The sequence below is a fragment of the Vulpes lagopus genome, chromosome 8 (genome assembly GCF_018345385.1).
Source record: "Vulpes lagopus strain Blue_001 chromosome 8, ASM1834538v1, whole genome shotgun sequence".
In the NCBI taxonomy this organism is placed as follows: Eukaryota; Metazoa; Chordata; class Mammalia; order Carnivora; family Canidae; genus Vulpes; species Vulpes lagopus.
This window is the reverse complement of record NC_054831.1, coordinates 88,278,890-88,299,663: the sequence shown is the minus strand read 5'-3', so window position 1 is coordinate 88,299,663 and position 20,774 is coordinate 88,278,890. Positions and strand designations below refer to the sequence as shown.

Below are 20,774 nucleotides of genomic sequence, written 5' to 3'. Positions count from 1 at the left end.
ATTTGATGAGCTATTTCATAAATTTTCTGGTGAAATTAGCTGCCCATTCATCTCAGGAGTATAGTCCTTGGTTTTTCAGTTTGTAATTTTCTTATTACTATTCTTGTTTGGAGGGGAGTGTGGAGTTGTTTTGTTTGATTGGTTTAATTTGTTTCATTATAGTGTGTATGTTGAAAAAAAAAAAAAACCAACCTTTTAACCAGTGAAATTTTATTATTCTTTTGGAAACTGCTCCCAGAGCAATGGCCTGGTTTCTTTTGTAAAGACCATAGGATTCGAGGGCAGCATATAATGCAAAGGCTGATGGTATAAATTTTAATACTATAGGCTCTGAAGACAGTTCCGCTTCTTGGTTAATACCATGGCATTTGGAGTTAGGATTCCTGAACTTTCTGAAAGTGATTTAATACTCTGTGATTTATCACAGAAGCCAGAGCAATCAAAAGGAAAGAATCTACTTATAACGCTCTTCAGTTCATAACCTTCAGTAGTTCTCCTTTGTCTTTTAGAACCAACACCAGAATCTCACAAGACACTCTTATTTCCTGGTCCTTGCCTATAGCTCCAGCCTCAACTACATGGCTCTTCTCGAGGCCTAACTATCCTGGCTTCATTTAAACCAGTGATTTCCAAACTCTGATTTTATCCAAGAGGCATTTTTAGTTGTCACAAGGTGGCAGCGGGGATGGGAGATGTGCTACTGGCATCTAGGTGGTAGAGGTCAGGGGGCATTCTTCAAGGTCAGGGATGTTCTTCAAGCATCCTACAGTGCACAAGGCAGCATCCTCCGCGCACCTCCCCCGAGAATCATTTAGATCAAAATGTTAATAGTGCAAAGGTTGAAGTACTCTTATTTACACCTTTTCTGACACCATGTTTTTCCTGTTCCTAGGCTTTACACACTATTCTCAGTGCTTGCAATACTCATGCTCTTCCTCTCCCCCTCTTTTCCCTTTTCTTTAAGACTTCATTTATTTATCCATGGGAGACAGAGAGAGAGGAAGAAGCAGGGTCCCTGCAAGGAGCCTGATGCGGGACTCGATCCCAGGACCCGGAGTCACAACCTGAGCCAAACGTAGATGCTCAGCCATGAGCCCCGCAGGCGCCTCTCCTTTTTCTTTAGTAACTCCCATTCACCCTTTGGATCAACAGCTTCTCACCGTGGCTTTCCCGATTTTCCGCCGCAGATGAGTACTACACTCCCTCAAAGAACTAGTTGCACTTAAGAGTATTAGTAACAGTTTCACACGTATGTCCAGGTGCTTGATACCCGCCCCCCGCCCAAGGAATCCCAGGTGACCGGCACCGTACAGCTTGTGTGCATCCCAGGATCCCCGACAGCGGGCACAGCCAGGCGAGCTGTCCTGCAACTAAAAGCGACTAAAGGAACATTTAACAGCCTCACTTTCAAAAGGTATAAGGACTAAAAAACAGGCATATACACTCCGTAACACTAAGTCTGAATCCCGGTATATCCGGAGGGCCCGACGCTCTGCAGTTTGCGGACAGGGGCGGACCCCTGCGGCCCGCATCGGCGTTCGCACACCCTCCCCCGTGACGACCCGCGACCGTCGGCTTCTCCCTCCTCCAGGGTAACTCGCAATTGCTGCGCCTGCGCCCTTCTGCCTCTACCGCTGCCCAGACTACCGGAAGTGTTTTCCTTCTTCTCATTGGCTCGCCACTGGACTCATTCGTCGATACCGCGCATGCTCTATAGCGGGTCTTCCCCGCCACGCCCCCCCCCCCCCCCCCGCGCGCCCGGTCCCGCGCAGTGTCCAACCCAAAAGGGGCGCAAATCTGCCAACGCGCCTGCGCGAGCGGCGTGCCCCGGAAGCAGTTCTTTGGCCCTGTGACACGTAGCAACGGAGTCAATTCAGAGTCTGAACTGGTGTTGGGGGGTTTCGGGGGGGTCGCAGGAGCTGCTGACGCCGCTACCGCCGCTTCCGCGTTTGGTGAGTGTCCCAGGCTTGTGGCCCGCTGTTCGGGTTCTCTTCAGTCCTGCGGCGCGGCTTGTTGCGGCCCTTCGGCGCCGCGTTCCGATCCTCTCGCCCAGACCCTCACTCCCTTTCAGGCCCTTGCTTTGAAGTGGCCCCTGGACCTCAGGCTCGGCCTTCCAGGGGCCGGCTCCTTCCCGGCAGGCCCAGGCCTTGGCCTGCAGGGAGACAGCCGCCCTGTCGGCGGCAGAGCCTGCCCTGAGCTGGGGAGTCGTCTCCGTGGTTGGTATTGTAGATCTCCGCGGAACCCCTTCCCCTAACCCGGGGCACAGCCGCTCCGGCAGGGGGACGGGGCTTCCCGGCCCTTCGTTTAGACGTTTCCTGGGCAGCTGCCCACCCGGGCCCGTCCTCCAAATGCTCGTCCCCCAAATTCCAGAAGAGATCGTTTACTGCCTTCTGAGGCTTTTTGCTTCGTTCGTATCGAAACGAATTCGGTAGGACCTTCCTTGGGTTTAAAGAGTATTAGCCGTTTTTCTTCTCTCTTTCAGATCATTTGCGATGGCAGGCTTTGAGAACTTGAACACGGATTTCTACCAGACGAGTTACAGCATCGATGACCAGTCACAACAGTCCTATGATTACGGAGGAAGTGGAGGACCCTATAGCAAGTAACTTGTCAGCTTTGACCGTAGTCCCGGCTGAAGCGAATGCCTGTATCCTCAGTGTTTGGTTCTTCCTAAAACCGAGCGTGTCACCGTGTCCCTTGTCAGGAGTGTGATTTTTCATAATTTCCCTTCCTCTGGAAAGATCTGTGACACCGGTTTGGGTTTGAAAGGATTGCCCTGTTTACTTTGGTGTCTTCTGCAAAACCTGCCCGCGTGCTGTGACTGTGAAAGTGGATTGTTAAAGAGCTGTTTCCTAGTGGTAGTATTTCTACATCATTTAAGATACAGATAAGGGCTTCAAGGACCTAGGAGATACATAGGCTGTTTAGTCCACAGAGCCAGTTAAAAATTTAAAATCTTGCCGACAGTTAGCTCAAGAAGTTAAATCAGTCCAAATTTCAGACCTTATCAGTATTAATTCAGAGGGCTTAGTGACACTATTTAGCAGTGTAAGCTCTCTTATGAATCATCAGGTGATATATATATATTATAGCAGGTGATAGTCATCTTTATTACTGCTCATAGCAAAACCTATGGTCAGTACACACGAGTCACCAGTTGCAGGTTGAAGAGGAGGCCTCGAAACCTTTCAGCCCTGAACTGTTAAAGAACAAAATTAAACAACAAGAAAAAAAAAACCTACTTTTTTTTTTTTTTTTTTTAATGGTCCCTGGTGTTAGTGGCAGAAATATATTAGCGGAGATTTTCCACCGATTTCTTCTAGAACGTCGTATTCTTAGTTTCTTAGGATCTTAAAGATAACCTCATCAGTCATTTCCTACAGCAGGGTGGCTTAACCTTTCTTAGATGGTCCAGAATTCCTTCAAGAATCTAACAGAAAAGATGGACCTGTTTCTGAGATGTAACTGTACACACTCAGATGCCCACATAAATATGCATGTTACTGCACACAGTTGGTGTCATATGATATTCATTTATGAACCAAGAATTAAAAACCTCCTGAAGGGTATCCCAGGATGAAGACAAGGGAAGGTTGTGTATTGAATCAATCTGAGAGAAACGTGTAGTAGTAGAACATGTTTGATTTAATAAATCTGAATGACAGTGCCAAGAGATTTAAAAAACAAAGCAAAAATCAAATTCAGCCCTCACTCAGTATGGCCTGTCTTAGATAAGCTGTCACCTGTTGACCTCTTGAATCTGCTTAATTTGATATATTGTAAGGATTTTCCCCCCTAAAAGTCTAACACCTTGAACAGTGGGAGTGAGCATGTGAGAAATACTATCTGTAAAGGAGTTTTTTTCCTTCTGCTAAATTCTGTTATATGCTATTGGGGATTTATCTTTTTTGATCAATTAATTGGGCAGAATTGGAAAAATCGTGTTGAGAAATATCCATTTACTTAAAAATGTTTTTGTTTTTGTTTGTTTGTTTGAATCTTTGTATGAGAGGAAAATGAAAGATAGGCTTGAGTGCAGCCAAAGCGCTTTGGAAAACCTGGCTCTGTATGTAGGCCTGTTTATACTAAATGATGTTTGGATTCTGCAAAACTATGACATATAGATCACAACCTCCTAGGTTTATTGATCTCTGCCTTTCTTTCCTGTCCTGTTCATGTGTGCATCATGTGGGCATCACTTAAACTGTGACTTGTCTTTTCATCTCAGGTATTATCATCTCATTTAAATTCTCCAGAGGGAGGTTGTTTAGATATTCTTTTGCTAACTATTCTCACATTTCCATTGCAACCAGATCATGTGCCAGTAACCATTGCTTCAGTATAATGAATTTTTTATGCCAGGTGCTTTTATACCCATTATTGCCAATTAACAAATATGAGTTTATAGGTGAAACCTAGTGTAGGAATGTAGGAAGCCTAATGTATTAGCAGTAATAACTGGAATTTATTTATTTATTTATATTATTTTTTATTTTTATAAATTTATTTTTTATTGGTGTTCAATTTGCCAACATATAGAATAACACCCAGTGCTCATCCCATCAAGTGCCCCCCTTCAGTGCCCGTCACCCAGTCACCCCCACCCCCCACCCACCTCCCCTTCCACCACCCTAGTTCGTTTCCCAGAGTTAGGAGTCTCTCACTGGGTTTCATTTATAAGTGTCATTTTCTTTTTTTTTTTTTTTTTTTATAAGTGTCATTTTCATATTCATATAATAACAAAAAGTAAAAGGCCCTTTCACCTTAATCTGTTGAGTTTTATGATTGCCACATTGGTTGGGTCCACGTTGTATGCTAGATATAAAATACCAACTACTATTTTTAAAGTTTTTAAAGCTAGTATTTTTTCTTCTTTAACTTAACTGATAAGTATCTATATGGAGTACAGTGTTGATTTACTCTCTAAAGATCATGTCTACCATGTTGTGTTCTAGTTTAAAACCAGCAGGCAAGCCAGGAATTTTCCTGACCAGGTCCTTCTGGAAAAGGAAAATAGTAAAATTCCACGGTGTAGTCTTTCTCACCTTGGATCTTAAAGAAGGAATGATGGTACCTCTTTTGAAGCTGTCATTTGCTTGTAGTAATTCTCTTCCTTACATGAAATATATGAGTCTCTATTAGCAGTTTTAAAGTATGGACCACAGACCCCAGAGGATCCTTGAGATCCTTTTCAGGGAGCCTTTTAAGGTTAAAACTAATAATAACAATACTAAAACACTATTTACCTTTTTAGGTGTGTTAACATTTTTACTGATACTGTAAAAACAATGATTGGTAAAACCGCTAGTACCTGAATATGATGACAAGGGCATCAGAGTGTTTTAGTAATCATTGTATTCTTCATCACCACACACTTGCTGGGGTGCGGAGGGAACCAGTTTCATTTAAGGCTGCCCTTGATGAAGCAGTAAAAATCATGATGTTATTAAATCCTGACCCTTCAGTACACATATATTAAAAATATTCTGTGTGACAAAATGGGAAACAGTCATAAAGCACCTCCGGTTCATACTGAAGCACAGTTATTATCTTGAGGAAAAGCCGCTGTGCAATTTCAGTTGCAGGTTGTAGCAACTGCTTTTCGTGAAAACCATTTTTATTGGAAATAACATCCCAGCAAACTGTGGTTATGTAGATTTGAGAACTGGGCAGATACTTTCTCAAAGATGAAATAATTGAGATAATAATTGAATAATGCTTAACTTCAAGAAAGAAAACTGACAGTATGTGTAATTAATGGTTAAATTAAAGTTTTCAGGTAAAAATGAGGATTTGGGAAAACTATATCCATTACTGTGAACTTGTCAGCTTTCTAGTAATTAACCATTTTTCTGATGAAATCATTGGTAGATATTAACAAATGTGATTTTCCTCTATTTGTATTTCATATATATGTTTTTATATTAAGTATGTCAATATTTGGGAGAGCTATATCACTCAATAATATTTTCTAAATTAGCAGTGAATGTTACAAAATCATACATGAGTAAGGGAAGAATCCAAAGTGCAAGACACATCAGTGTATTTTAATATAACAGTATAAAAAGTTTATTAGTGTTGTTAATAATTTTATTCATTCATTCATTCATTCATTCATTCATTCATGAGAGACACAGAGAGAGAGAGGCAGAGACATAGGCAGAGAGAGAAGGAGGCTCCATGCAGAGAGCCCAATGTGGGACTCGATCCCGGGTCTCCAGGATCATGCCCTGGGCTGAAGGCAGCGCTAAACTGCTGAGCCACCCGGGCTGCCCTGTTAACAATTTTCTATGTTGTTGGTTTTTTGTTTTTTTTTTTTTTTTTTTAAGATTTTATTTACTTATTCATGAGATACACAGAGAGAGAGAGAAGCAGAGACACAGGCAGAGGGAGAAGCAGGCTCCATGCATGGAGCCCAATGTGGGACTCGATCCTGAGACTCCAGGATCACGCCCTGGGCTGAAGGCAGGTGCTAAACCACCTAGCCACCAGGAATCCCAATATATACCTATGTGTTCTAGATAACACTTTTTTTTTTTTTAAGATTTTATTTATTTATTCATGAGAGACACAGAGAGATCGAAAGGCAGAGACACAGGCAGAGGGAGAAGCAGGCTCCATGCAGGGAGCCTGATATGGGACTCAATCCCGGGATCCCAGGATAACGTCCAGGGCTGAAGGCAGGCGCTAAACCGCTGAGCCACCCAGGGATCCCCATATATAACACTTTAGAATGAATTATAATAAATAGTAAATGTACAACCCTTTTAAAGGTGCAGAAGTTTTTTTTTTTTAATTTTTATTTATTTATGATAGTCACACACACACAGAGAGAGAGAGGCAGAGACACAGGCAGAGGGAGAAGCAGGCTCCATGCACCGGGAGCCCGACATGGGACTCGATCCCGGGTTTCCAGGATCGCGCCCTGGGCCAAAGGCAGGTGCCAAACCGCTGCGCCACCCAGGGATCCCTGCAGAAGTTTTTAATATTGAAGTTTTTAATATGAAAATTAAGTCTTCTACTTACCCCTACTTTCCTGTCCTTTTACTTATATAATTATGTATATTATATTAACTATGTTACATTATATCTAAACTTGTGTAATTGTGCATATTATATGTAATATATTTACCTGTAAATAAAATACACATATGCAAATATATACATACAGATATATTCCAAAAAGTACAATCACAGTGGGTACATATGGTATATACTATTCTGAACATTGGGTGTTTTTTCGTTTCTGCCCATTAAGTATTTTTTTATTTTCATTCTTTATTACACATAAAAGTACCTCATTCCTTTTAACAGGTGCTTAGTAATCTTTGCCCCCCATTACAATATATTTACTGGTAACTGTTCGTGTTGTGTTTTGTGTTTTGCTATTAAATAGTGTTTCATCGAATTCTGTATTACCATATAGCCAGAAAAATAAATAGCATTTTTTTACAGCTTGGATTGAAATAGAGTGATAACTGAGTCTTGAGAATCTCATTGGGTTCTCCAGAGGGCTGTGTGTAGTTGAACTTTTGCCATTACTTGGATTTGCTTTTAATCAAGATATCAGTTATTTTTTTTAAATTTTATTTTATTTTATTTTTTTTGATATCAGTTATTTTAAAATTAGATTTAAAATCTCCAAATAATATTCATGGCAGTCATTAGATTTTATACTCGTCAAAAGGAACTATAAAAGTTTTAAGGGTAATTAAACTAAAGGATCTTTAAGGCTTTAAAAAATTTCTTTTCAAAATAATTATTTTATTCTTTGTTTCTTTCTATGTAATGAGATTAGTTCTGTTGATAGGTAAGCCATTTTTTTTTTTCCCAGAACACGGTAAAACAGGTTTTTAAAGACACTACTTCAGTAACCTTTAGGTCCCTGTTGTTTTCATCATTAAAATAGCCTTGGTAAAATCTCTTTTTCTATAGTGCAGGATTTACTATAGCACATATCAAATGAGACAGTAGATGTACATCTGCTTTGAAAACTTAACAGTGCTATTCAAATGCAAGATGTACTAATAATGTTTTGTTGTATTCAGAAAGCTTTCACAGGAAGAGGCTTGAATTTTTCTACTCTGTATTTGAAGTTAGTGGTTATTTTTAAAGAGATTTATCCACTTGCAAAATATAACATATTACAGAAAGTAAAGAAGAATGATTACATTCAATGGAGATCCAAACCACAATGGAAAATTATTACATAGCATGTAGGACAAAGTCTGTCATGTTACATTTTCATTCATAGTTTTAGGCATCAGTTGTATTTCACAGCTGTCTTCATATTACATATTCTTATTGAAGGGGAAGAATAGATAAGATTCCTTAGTTTTCATTTGTTGACCGCCTAATGTTTAAAAGTTTCACAGTTGGTAAAATGCTTAAGCTCCATGTGAGTGTTGGCATCATTAGCAAGATTCTCTAAAAAATACAACTTACCATTAGATAATCAAATTGATCTTAGTTATTAGATCTTATTTCAACACTATTTATGAAAAGTAGTAAAGTAGCTATTCTAGGAATTGCAGGACTTTGATTCTCTAGCTCTCAGAGATTGCCACTGTTGATGTAATTCTGAGAGATGTAACTTTGGTTTATAGACAATATGCTGGCTATGACTACTCGCAGCAAGGCCGATTTGTCCCTCCAGAGATGATGCAGCCACAACAGCCATACACCGGGCAGATTTTTCAGCCAACTCAGGCATACACTCCAACAACACCTCAGCCATTCTATGGAAACAATTTTGAAGATGAGCCACCCTTATTAGAAGGTAGGATTGGTTGCAGTAGTTCGTAGTATTCTGTGATGTCTAGCTGGTCAGTGAAAACATATCTCAGTTTGGAGAAGTTGTCCCTTCCTTTAAAAGAATAATTTTATAGAAAAAAAAAGCCACATATGAAACCACATTGGGCTATAGGGGACCAGATTTTTAATAGATCTTCATAAAGTGACAATTATGTGAGCATTGACTTATTTCCCATTACTGATTAAATTCTGTCAGTAGAAGAAGTAAAAGGAAATACCATAGTAGTGATTGTTTTACATGGGAGAAACTGGCAAAACTAGTAACATCACTGAAAAGTATGGTGATTTTCAAATTGTATTCTAAAACCCATAAAGCAGTAGTTCCATACATTTTAGGTCAAGGTTGGATACCTTATGAAAGTCTAATGAGAGCTATGAATACCCTTTTTAGAAAAATGTACACCTGTGCATAGAAACATAGTTTCATATACAATTTCATAGCATCTCCAAGTATTTCTGAGGTCCCAAGTAAAGAACCCCTAACTGATAACACTGTCCATATATTCTTTGTTATGCACGCATAGCTGTGAATGTCTTGTTTTGTCATATCCACACACTTTTGCAGCATCAAACCAAAAATAGGATATTTGCGGTCGATAAAAACTGGTATTGAGTAATCACCAAAATGCCTGATATTGCTAGATTTTCTTTTGATGCTGAATGTTTCATTTTGTCTCCTGTTGTAGCATAGATTTTGGTAAACTCAAGGTGTGTCACAAATCCTAATTGTCTTACTTTCTTTTCCTTTAGAATTAGGTATCAATTTTGACCACATCTGGCAAAAAACACTAACAGTGTTACATCCGTTAAAAGTAGCAGATGGCAGCATCATGAATGAGACTGATTTGGCAGGACCAATGGTTTTTTGCCTTGCCTTTGGAGCTACGTTGTTACTGGTAAGATTTTAGTTTGAGCTCTCAGTGTGAGATTAAAGAAAATCTTTCATTGTTCCATCAGGAGCCATTTTTGAGACTGTTGATACATCAAATCTTTCATGTGTTTTGAATGGTATTGAGTTGCTGGAATATATACCCATTCATCACTTCTCCATTGACAACAAATGTCATATATTTAGAAATAATTTTTTTGTTCCGAGAAAAGTTCCAATTATTAGGGGAAAAAAACACAAATAACGTGTGGCTTCAGTCCCTCATCAAAATTCCGTCTTACTTTTTAGAAATTGACAACATTCTTTAGCCTATTGCTCTTTTATTTATTTATGTATATTAATAATAGCTTTTGCTTATTTTTTAATCTGTAGACCTTGGATGATGTTTTGTTATGGTGGTGCTTGTTGTTAGTTTCGTATATATTATTTTACCTTTTAATGAATTGGAATGTTAAAAGACAAGAAGCTTCCCTGCAAATGTTAAAGTATATTGAAAATGAATAGTTGTAAAGATAATTTGTTAATATTTGTTGTATTTTATCTTATGTCTCTGAATTAAGAGAGATAAATGATGTAATGGATAGAAGATGGGATTTTTAGTCAGAAAAGCTGGGCATCAGTTCAGTGCTCCTGCTCTTTTCTGGAGTAAAATGTTTCATCCTTCAGCTCCCTCTAATAATCCTATGTTTCCCACCTCACAAGATTGTTTACAGATTAACCAAGAGGTTATATGAGAACCCAGAAAAATTTTAAAGTGCTGTAAATATATGAGGTTTTGTTATTACTACATTAATGAATTCATTAAACTCAGCTGAACCTTTTAAATCTTATACATTCTCACATACTTGCAAATAAATACTGAGTCTAACAAAAATGACAAGAATTTTTCCATGTAACATAATCTTTGAAGACATTCTCATGATTGAGTTTTATATGTCCAAAATCTGATAAACAAGGACATTTTTGAAATCTTCTCTGTGGACTGATTTTCATCATAGTATGACCTGAATACATTGTTTGCTCATATATCTTGATTTTAAGAGTACTCTTACAGGGGCACCTGGGTGGCTCAGTGGTTGAGTATCTGCCTTTGGCTCAGGTGGTGGTCCTGGGGTCCTGGGATTGAGTCCCGCATTGGAGGGAGTCTGCTTCTCCCTCTGCCTTATGTCTCTGCCTCTCTCTCTCTGTGTCTCTGATGAATAAATAAAATTAAAAAAAAAAAAAAAAAGAATACTCTTAGAGCAGTGTAACTAACTTATACTGTCTTAGTTCTGTTTGGTAGTGTCTTTTAGAAGAGCATAATTCTTTTTGTTTGTCAAAAGACTATAAATCCACCAGCAGTTTGGAAAAATAATGAAAGAAAATACATCTTCCATTATATTTCTCTTACTTGTTAATCAGTTTTCTTCTCCCCTCCTCATAGAACCATGGTGTCCTGCTTATCCTGGCTTCCTTTCTCTTAGTTCCTTTAACAGCCATATAAAGTGAATGATGAAATTGTTTCTGCTGTTAAAAAGATTGCAACTACATCTGCCAATGAGAATAAATTGCTTCAGGGCAATTTTGGTGGTATTAGGTGCTTTCAAGTAATATTAGATAGCGTCCAAACATTCTGCAGGGTTTTCCATCTTGTCTCTGTAGTTTATTTGCTTAATATCAGCTAGATTTTTTTTTTTTTTTTTTTTTAGGAATCTACTACTTAAAGGTAATTGTACCATGATTTTGTATCTTTATTTGCTGAATTGCTCAAATACTAACTGGAAAATGAAAAAAACCAAGTATCTGTGTATTGGAAAGTGGATATTTCAGATATCTTGAGGAAATGTAAATCTGTATTTTACTACTCTGCATAAAGTATAGATGCCTCTATAGATTTTGATGTTTGCAAATTAGATATTTTCTTACATGTACCATTTTAGGTGAACTAAGACCAAAAAGAATTTGTTCCCTTTAACCTGTAATCTTTTCTTTACCCATAGGCTGGCAAAATCCAGTTTGGCTATGTATATGGGATCAGTGCAATTGGATGTCTAGGAATGTTTTGTTTACTAAACTTAATGAGTATGACAGGTGTTTCATTTGGGTGTGTGGCAAGTGTCCTTGGATATTGTCTTCTTCCCATGATCCTACTTTCCAGCTTTGCAGTGATATTTTCTTTGCAGTAAGTACTGATCATTATTTTGGGGATTGATTGACCAGTTCTTTGTAATAGGATTTATCTCACCATCAGTTTAAGATAAATCACTGATTCAGCAAACATGAGATACAGTGCCTGTTATGAATAAGGACTGTACTATATGCTTTTCAGTGGTGAACAGTGGAACTGAGAATAAATTTAAAAACTTTTTATACCATCTCTGCTTTTATCTGTGATAAAGAATTTCACTAGTTCTGTGTTTACTTACCATTGTCAGTAAACAAACAGAACAGTGGTGATTGTTAACTAAAATATTGGGTGAAAAGATCAAATTGTTAAAATTACTCTTACCAACTCTGATATTTTTTACACTGTATCTGATTTCTTAAAGATGTTAGGCATATGCTAAATGAAAGTAATAAACACACAGTCTGTTTGGCAGCTTATTAACTGAAAACAAAACATTCCTTTAATGGGAAGAGGCTGTTACATGTTCTCAGATGTACTTGTAAGCAGCTTTAAGTGTGTAATTGTTAAGTAATACTTTAGGTAAAGTTAAAAAGAAAGGTATAAATTCCTGCTGATAAATTCTCTTCTCATGGCCGGTATACAGATTCTCTCAACAGTTTAGGCTCCTCCTTGTGGCTAGTGCCAGGCACAACCAATGATGGGCCTTTGTTACACTTAGATAAAGTTAAAAGAGAGGTTTAGGGGAAGAGCATGTATCAGCTATTCGATGGTAGAGATTTTGATGGCTTCACAGTGTTCCTGCTTTGTGTAAAAATGCTTCAGATTTGCAGTGTAAACTCATTCTTTTCATTTGTTGAGATTGGTACATATATATTTGAATTTTACAGAAGACATTTTCTACCAAAACAGTATTTTCTAACCAGGGCAGTTTTGCTCTTAAGGGTACATTAGGCAGTGTCTGGAGATCATTTTGATTGTCGCATCTGTGGGCCATGCAGATGTGCTGCTGGTACCTTATGGCTAAAGGCCAGAGATTCTGCTGAACAACCTAGCAATGCACAGAACAGTCCTTCACAACAAAAGTGCATCCATCCCAGATACCAGTAATGTTAAAGTGAGAAACCTAGCTCCTATGCTAACAGGAGCAAAATGTAATTATAAATGAGCTTTTTATCACATCATTGAATGTGGATGTGAATAATTCAGCATCATTGAATTCACTATGAGGTACGTTATTTTAACATTTGAAAAAATCGATCATTTCTATAGATGTGTGTACAATGTGGATTTAAAATGCTTTTCTTTAGAATTGGTTATTGTTGTATTTTTACATAACTAATCTCATCTACTGCCTTTTCCTCCTTCCCCCTCTTTTTCCTTGTTGGTTACAGAGGAATGGTAGGAATCATTCTCACTGCTGGAATTATTGGATGGTGTAGTTTTTCTGCTTCCAAAATTTTTATTTCTGCATTAGCCATGGAAGGACAGCAACTTCTAGTAGCATATCCTTGTGCTTTGTTATATGGAGTCTTTGCCCTAATTTCTGTTTTTTGAACTGAATTTATCTGGCATGTGGACATCATTGAGCCAAAAAGGACTTTGAACTCTTAAATTGGACCAGCGAACTGCTACAGTGCAACTCTCATGCAGACCTAATATTTGATTATTGGAGCAATGGAAGTAAACATGTATCTTTTGTTCATTTTTATAGAACTTTTGAATACTATGTTGGATTTATCTGCAGTATGACTAGCTTTAAGTGTTTGTGCTTATACAAATAAGTGCTATTTCTCTCCTGTTCCTGCAGCCTTTAAAAAACAAATTTTTTTCCTTGCAAATTATATTAAGATGTTTTTAATAGATTTTTATCAACTGTGGGAAACTAACCATAGAGCTAATACTCTTTCTTAGAAACAACCCATAGTTAAGAAGACACAAGACTTACTGCAGAAATATTTTTCCAAGGGATTAAGAGAGAAAAATTGCTATATTCTTGCGTTAGATGCACTTGAAGCAAAAAAAGTGATCCCAAAGTAGAGTTTTATGAGTTTGCACTTCAAAAATTTAACATTCCTTTAAATTATCTTAGGGAGTTTTTGCTAAAATTCAATGAGAGAAGCCCATAGTCTACTTTATTGTAGATAGGAAATGTGAACACCTGTTGAGATTAGCATTAACTAAACCATAGTGACCCAGACTGGCCACATTAATGTTCATAGTTGGGATTCCATATTTCCTAGGAAAAAGAAAATCACTAACCTTTTTTTGAGAAAAATATTTAAAATGTCACAATTTCAGTACTGCAGTTATCAATGTAAAATGCATTTGATGCTTAGTAATTAAAATTTTCCCGATTTTATCTGCTGTTGAGTTGACTTTGCTATTTTCGGTATCGCATTTTCTTTAACAAGGTTCTGGTTTTAACTTGTATTCCTAATTTATCCTAAGCTTTAGGAACAGAAATCATTTAGTATAAAATCAGAAAAAAGGTCTTAAGTGGAAGGCAATTTACTTTTAGTTACAACATTATTTCCTTGTATTAAACTTATTTGGCTAATATCATGCTATCTTGCCAGAAATCTCTAGGAAAATGCTGCATCTTGTATTTTGATCTTTGGGTTTTTCTGAAAAAACAACTCTGATTTTGGATGAGTCCATTTATAGTTATGAGAAGGGTGCCCTGGGAGGAGGAAAATGTTGCCTTCTTTAGAAAAGGGGACTTTTTAGACTAAGCAAAAAGACTGATGTTTTTTTTAAAGTTCAATAAAAAAAGGAGGTTACATTAATAAAACACATTTCTTATAAGATCATAATTTCTAATGTCTGGAATCACGTAAATTTGCTTTTCTTCATTAATACTTAATCTTCTGGAGGAATACTCTCACAATTCATTTTTGGCTGGGTTTTCAACCTCACCAAAGTGTTTTAGAATATTTTTTATTGTAATCCATGGATAGTATCTTTTTTGCCTTTTTTATTTCATTTTATAAATACACAGTAACCTTGTTAAGGCAGATGTAATGAGTGCCTTCTGTTAATACCCAGTTTTTCCTAACAAATAGGGTAGATGATTCTTTGCGAAATAAATTTTCCCACTGTTACTTAGTCCTAGACCATTAATCTTAAGCCATATTTATTTTTTGCCTCTCCCACTCCGAACATAAAAATTTTTAATTTAAATCAATGTTGAGAGATTTTTATTGTTACTTGTCTTATTTTACTCCAAAGTCATTAGATACAAAACCATCTCATACATAACAGTTATTCTGTCAAAATAGTTATATAGTGGAGTTGCATTTAATGCATGAGGTTAGTTTTAGAGTTTGGTACCCGAAGAGTCATGTGCCCCAATTTCCCTTCTAAAATTTTTCTTTAAAATACAACAAATATAGCCATATTTATGCATACTTTAAAAGCTGAAAAACCGTTTCAAAAAGTTATATGTGGTGACTTTTTTTCTCTGACATTGTAGTAGATTATGTTCCCTCATTGAAGTTTCAGGAAGAGCAGGTAGCTTGATTTGAGGGCCCATTTTGTACCAAAAACATACAGGTACCATTAAATGCTAGACACACTCTGTATAGCTATAGATTCACTTAGTGATTATCCCTGAGTAACAAACTCACTGTGAATGGATTTCAGGATCTCTGACTCAAGCTAGTGTTATTTATGCATGTATGTATGCCAAGGACAGATAATTGTTTTTATGTATGGTATAAATGTATATTTTATGAATTTTAATACCATGTTAGATTACCATGTTTACCAACGGGTGCTTTCAAGAGCTATATCACTAGGCCTTGTAGGAATAGGTATTCTTTTTCCAGATATAGTTATAAAGGTAGTGCAAATTTCTGTTAAGTATTAAAATACTAAGTACTGTCACATACTAGGCATCCAATCAAAGAAGATTTTTAAAAATGTAGGTAATGACATGATTTTGGGCAGAATTTAAGTATTTGACATTTTGCAAATTTGTGACCTTACATGGGTATTACTCAACTCAAATATACTCCAGATCTAAGTAAGGACAATTATCTCTGAAGCTCAAGTTATGCAGTTATTTTTATAGTATTTGTTACCTACAAAAAAGCCTTTCCTTTCTGAAATTATATACTTTTTCCTTCTAAATGGAAGAATTTAGAACTTCGGGAAAAAGAGAACTATAGAAGTTGAAATCTTATCCTAAAGGGTACTCTGACCTAGTTGTTTAGAATTGTAGGAAGTCAAGACCACATTTGGAGATCTGCCTGTTGTCATATAGAGCAGAGCTAATGTAATGATGCAGACAATTTGCTTAACTTGCCCTGTGGGAGAAGTTTTATTAATTTATTTATATATATGTATGTGTAAATGTATGTGTGTATATATATATATATATCTATATATCTATATCTATGTGTGTATATGTGTGTGTATATGTATGTATGTGACAAGATGTTTAGCCTTTCATAAGCTATTTCCAAGAGCTTTCCAGGAAATATTGAATGGTACAGATCATAGCATGAAGAGTACCAAAGAATAGCCCTGGGTTTTCAAAACTCTAGCTAGAGCAAGCTTCTGCCCAAGTAATGCTCCAAGTAAAATCTATCCTCACAAACTATCCCCTTTTCATTTGTGATGTCTTGTCAAATTCCAACTACTGGTTACCAATGATCTCAATTTTTACAAATTCCAATTTATTTGGAAACGAAAGCTTAAATGATTTCTTAAGCAGTTTCCTATAATGATATACTTGTTTTAAAATAGGAACTTTAAGAATGAAACATTAGAATTAACCAAAAGCAAAGTACTTTTTCAAAGAGTTATAGTAATTAATGGGATATTCCTAGACTCTTTTTCCACCCCCCAGGATGTGTTTAGTATTTGAGGGAAGGAATGGCAATAATAAGATAATCAAGGATTATGGTGAATCCCGTAAGGAAAAATTGGATCTTTTATAAATAGATAAGAATGATCTATCATTAGCTTGTCAAGAATACAGTTTACTTTCAGACAGCCTGAGTAGAGCCTATCCTCACCACTCTACAATCTCTATTATTATTTTATAGCACCAGTGAAGAAATAATTGATTTTTAACTCTGCTACCATCCAAATTATTGAAGTTTGAATTTTAATATATAACTATTACTTGAATTTCAGTAAGCTGCTTTGTTCATTAATAATTAAGTATCCATAACTGGGCAGTAGGTAATATTAAATATTAAGTTATTGATTTGTAGGGATTGGCAGAGTAGTTATTTTAAAAGTGTTTTATATTAACAAATGTATATCTCAGAATGGTGACTATGAAAACTGAAGAATGAAATCTAGTAGTGTGCAGTTAGGATTTTTGCATCAAGATAGGAATACTTCTACCCTTGTGCACAAAGTTCCTACTTTAGTTAATGAAGAACATTATCTACTGATGGAGCACAGTGTCCTGTGTTTGTGCAAATAAATTAAAATGATTACATACTCAAATGAGGACTAATTAAATACAGAGTTGTTCTTCTAATTTAAAAGCACAAATACTTTCTTGAGCACATTAGGTTCTGAAAATCGGATATTACATTTTTTGTGAGCCTAACTAATTAGGCTTACCTTGCATATATAAATTTGGTTTATTTCTGAAACTACCACTAAATCTGATAGCATGTGGGGTGATTAATTTTGCATTAAGGTGTTTAAAATAGCTTTTCAACACTAGCAGCACAGACAGAATTTTAAAAATGAGAAGTGCTCAGTAGATACATTTAAGACAGTTATAAATTTGTATGCCTACTTGGCTTACTCTGATTATCTTAAAATTAGAGAAAGCAATATGGTTATTTCATTTTTTCCTTCAGGTAAATATAGTTCAGACAAAAGTCCTTGTAAAATTTTATGAAAAATTTGCTTACAGTTTTCAGTTTTGTGATCTTTGATAATGCTATGGGGCTTGATAGTCTTTTTTTTTTTTTAGGCAGCCATTTAGGTCCTAAAAGTCCTACAATGTTATATGGTTTTTTTCAAAGTGGGAATGTCTCTATTTCCTTGGCCTGTTACATGCCATTGTTATGATAAAGAATAATACCTCTATACAGCAATAGAAAGGAGTGGTTTATTGATAAGATATTTTAACAGGAATGACCCTCAGAAACATTATGCTAAGGAAAAAAAAAGCCATATATGAAAGACCACATATACATTTCTATGAATTTCTAGGAAAGAAATCTGTAGGGACAACAGATTAGTAGTTGCATGGGGATAAAAGCGGGAATTGATTGTAAAGGAGGAGAGAGCTTTTTTGAGTGATCATGGTTGCACAACTGTATGTTTATTAAAATCATTAAAGTGTACCCTTGGAATGTGTTAGATTTTATGATAGGTTAATAGTATGGAGAGTGAGAGTGAGAGGTAGAACAAACTGCTAGAACATCTGTATTTTTAGAGTTCAAGAGAAAAGAAGGAAGAGAAACCTAAGCTCAACATTAATAGAGGATAAAACAATAGAGTACTTTTGACCAGAGGGAAAAAAACATTGTAATACCAAGGAAGTGAGATTGCCACCCCCTCTAAATTTTACTCCCCACCTAACTCCCTTCAGATTGATTGGTTTGTGTTTTATCAGATCACACACATGGGTGTCCTCTTCTTCCCCTAGTGGCTTGTATCCACACAAATACATGCATACACACTCCTCTTTTTTAGAAATTTTTGTTAAAAGTCCTATTAATTTAGTGGCCTAACTGTATACACAATGTGCAAACATCATCACTATATAATTTCAGAGTATTTCCATCACCTCATAAAGAAACCTCATACTTCTCAATTTCCCAGCTCCCATACCCTGGCAACCACTAGTTTTCTTTTTGTCTCTGGATTTGTTTGTTGTGGACATTTCATATGAATAGAAGCATAAAAGATGGGCTTTTGTTTCTGGCTTCTTAGTATAATGTTTTCAAGGTCTTTTTTTTTTTTAAGCAAATTTTTTATTCAAATTGATTTGAAATTTTCTTCATTCTTTTTACTAGCTGGATATCATTTTATTAAATGACCAGAATTTAATTCACTTTGGCAGTGCCCCATCGTCAGACTGTTGGGATCTTTTTACCTTTTTGAAAAATTCTACATAGTGCTGCATTGGTACTGTTATCTTTTATTATTTCAGTGTCACATTTATACCACTCCGGTAAATAACTTAAATGCAGAATTTAAATTCTGAAAATTTCAATAATTTTATTTCCTAATAGTTCTGTTTAGTATGAGTCTAGTTTTTGGTTTGTTGAAGCATGCAAGTCACATATAGGCATTGCTCTGTGGTTCTCTGTTACTTCAGTATTTTTATACTACTCTTAAGCAGTGATAGGTGAATACTGGTAAAAGTATCATGTCACACCCACGCCTCAAATTATTCCTACGTTAGAAGGGAAGACTTCATTCAAAGTGAGCTCCCTTTTTTTTTTTTTTTTCCCATTTAGGAGAGTCAGTCTGACAGTCTGACAGTGTTGTTTTAAGGTCACTGTTTATACATAGCTTTTTTTTTTTTTTTTTAAGTTCTGAAATGTGCCCATTTTTAATTTCTCCTTCAGTGGCTCTTTGTACTTATCTAATTTACTTATTTCAGAACATCCCTACCATTTAACTCATTTGTGCTTTAGTTGTATCAGTACTCATCTTTAGAGAGAATATCAAATACATGGTATAATCTGATAGTTGACTGTGTTCAAACTAGGTCTTGTTACCCAATTTGTTCCTATTTTAATTCCCAAGAGTTAAATTTATCATGATAGCAGTTACAAAAACTAAAATCAACATCTCTACTTCAGACATCTGCAGAAATTAGTTTGTTATAAATTTTTATTGAGCTTTTAAGAGTTGAATTACTTAATAAAATGATTTAAAATGCTTTCCTTTTGCTTGTTTTTTGTTTCCATGGGGTTTTCTTTAGAGAATGTTTGTTTGCCTCGGTGTTGTATTTCTGTTTTATGGCTTTTTTAATGCACTTTAAAAAAAAAACACTTTCTGAACTGTTTAAATGTGGTACATTTTCATCACTGCCTGAGCAATCCTATGGAACAGCATCTTCCAGCCTAAATGCGATTTCAGATACTCCTTGGCAGGTCTACGTCTGCCACAAGATCATGCTTAAACCAGGCTCAGTTTTTATCAACCCTTCAGACCATATTTTATTCTGACTCGTCTAGGAAGACTGTGAGTCTTCCCCCAGGAAGGTCATGGTTTGACCTTTTCTATAAAAAATTGAATAACTTCTATGGTTTAATAAAAGATTAAACTGCATCTACTATGAGAGGAATGTTTAAATATGGCTGTCTGTGATCATCTACTTTGAACCCAAGTTAGAATTTAATATTTGACATAAGAGTCATACAGATTTTATGTTTTCATTCATATCACAAAAATAAGAAAGAATCATTTATGAACAAACCATGGAACCTCTGTCTTAACCAGGACCCCGCTAGAGGTAGTAGAACAGGAGCTGAGTGGAGAGCATGAAAGTCAAGACTGAGTTGAAGGTGATAGCAGGGGATCTGGGGCTGTAAGAGAATCAGCAGGGAGAAAGTTGGAGAGATTGTGCTAATCTGTATTAGGAAATTTGTTTTCATACTTACGCTTTGTTATATGAACATAAAATTTTTTAGTGTATCAAAATACAGCCTGTTTACATTATTGGTGTAAAAGCCATATGTATTAAAAATAAAGGAAATCAAACAACAGGTATGTTAATTTTGTAAATCTATTTTACCGAGGTCAAGTGAAAAGCAGTTTCTCAACATCCAGAATACACAAGGCAGTTCTTGCTGATCTGATCATGTTTGCACAACCTTTTGCAAATCCATTTCAGCCCCAGGATTGGGAAGTTTCTCTTCCTCACTAATTTAAATTACTCATGCTGCAATTACAGCTTCAGTCTTCTTGCTCTTTCTTTTTTGGAGATGGGGATCAGGTCACCATTCTTTAAGATGGGTAGGGAACCTGTGG

General features: G+C 36.3%; 1 protein-coding gene across 1 annotated transcript; it reads left to right on the top strand.

The window, feature by feature from the left end:
- Window positions 1-1,814: 1,814 nt before the first annotated feature.
- YIPF5 (Yip1 domain family member 5) lies at window positions 1,815-14,620 on the top strand. Its single transcript, XM_041767272.1, has 6 exons — window positions 1,815-1,952; window positions 2,483-2,602; window positions 8,607-8,779; window positions 9,565-9,710; window positions 11,683-11,864; window positions 13,202-14,620. The coding sequence occupies exons 2-6, from the start codon at window positions 2,493-2,495 to the stop codon at window positions 13,362-13,364; spliced, it is 774 nt and encodes a 257-aa protein (XP_041623206.1). The 5' UTR covers window positions 1,815-1,952; window positions 2,483-2,492; the 3' UTR covers window positions 13,365-14,620.
- The last annotated feature ends 6,154 nt before the right edge of the window (window positions 14,621-20,774 follow it).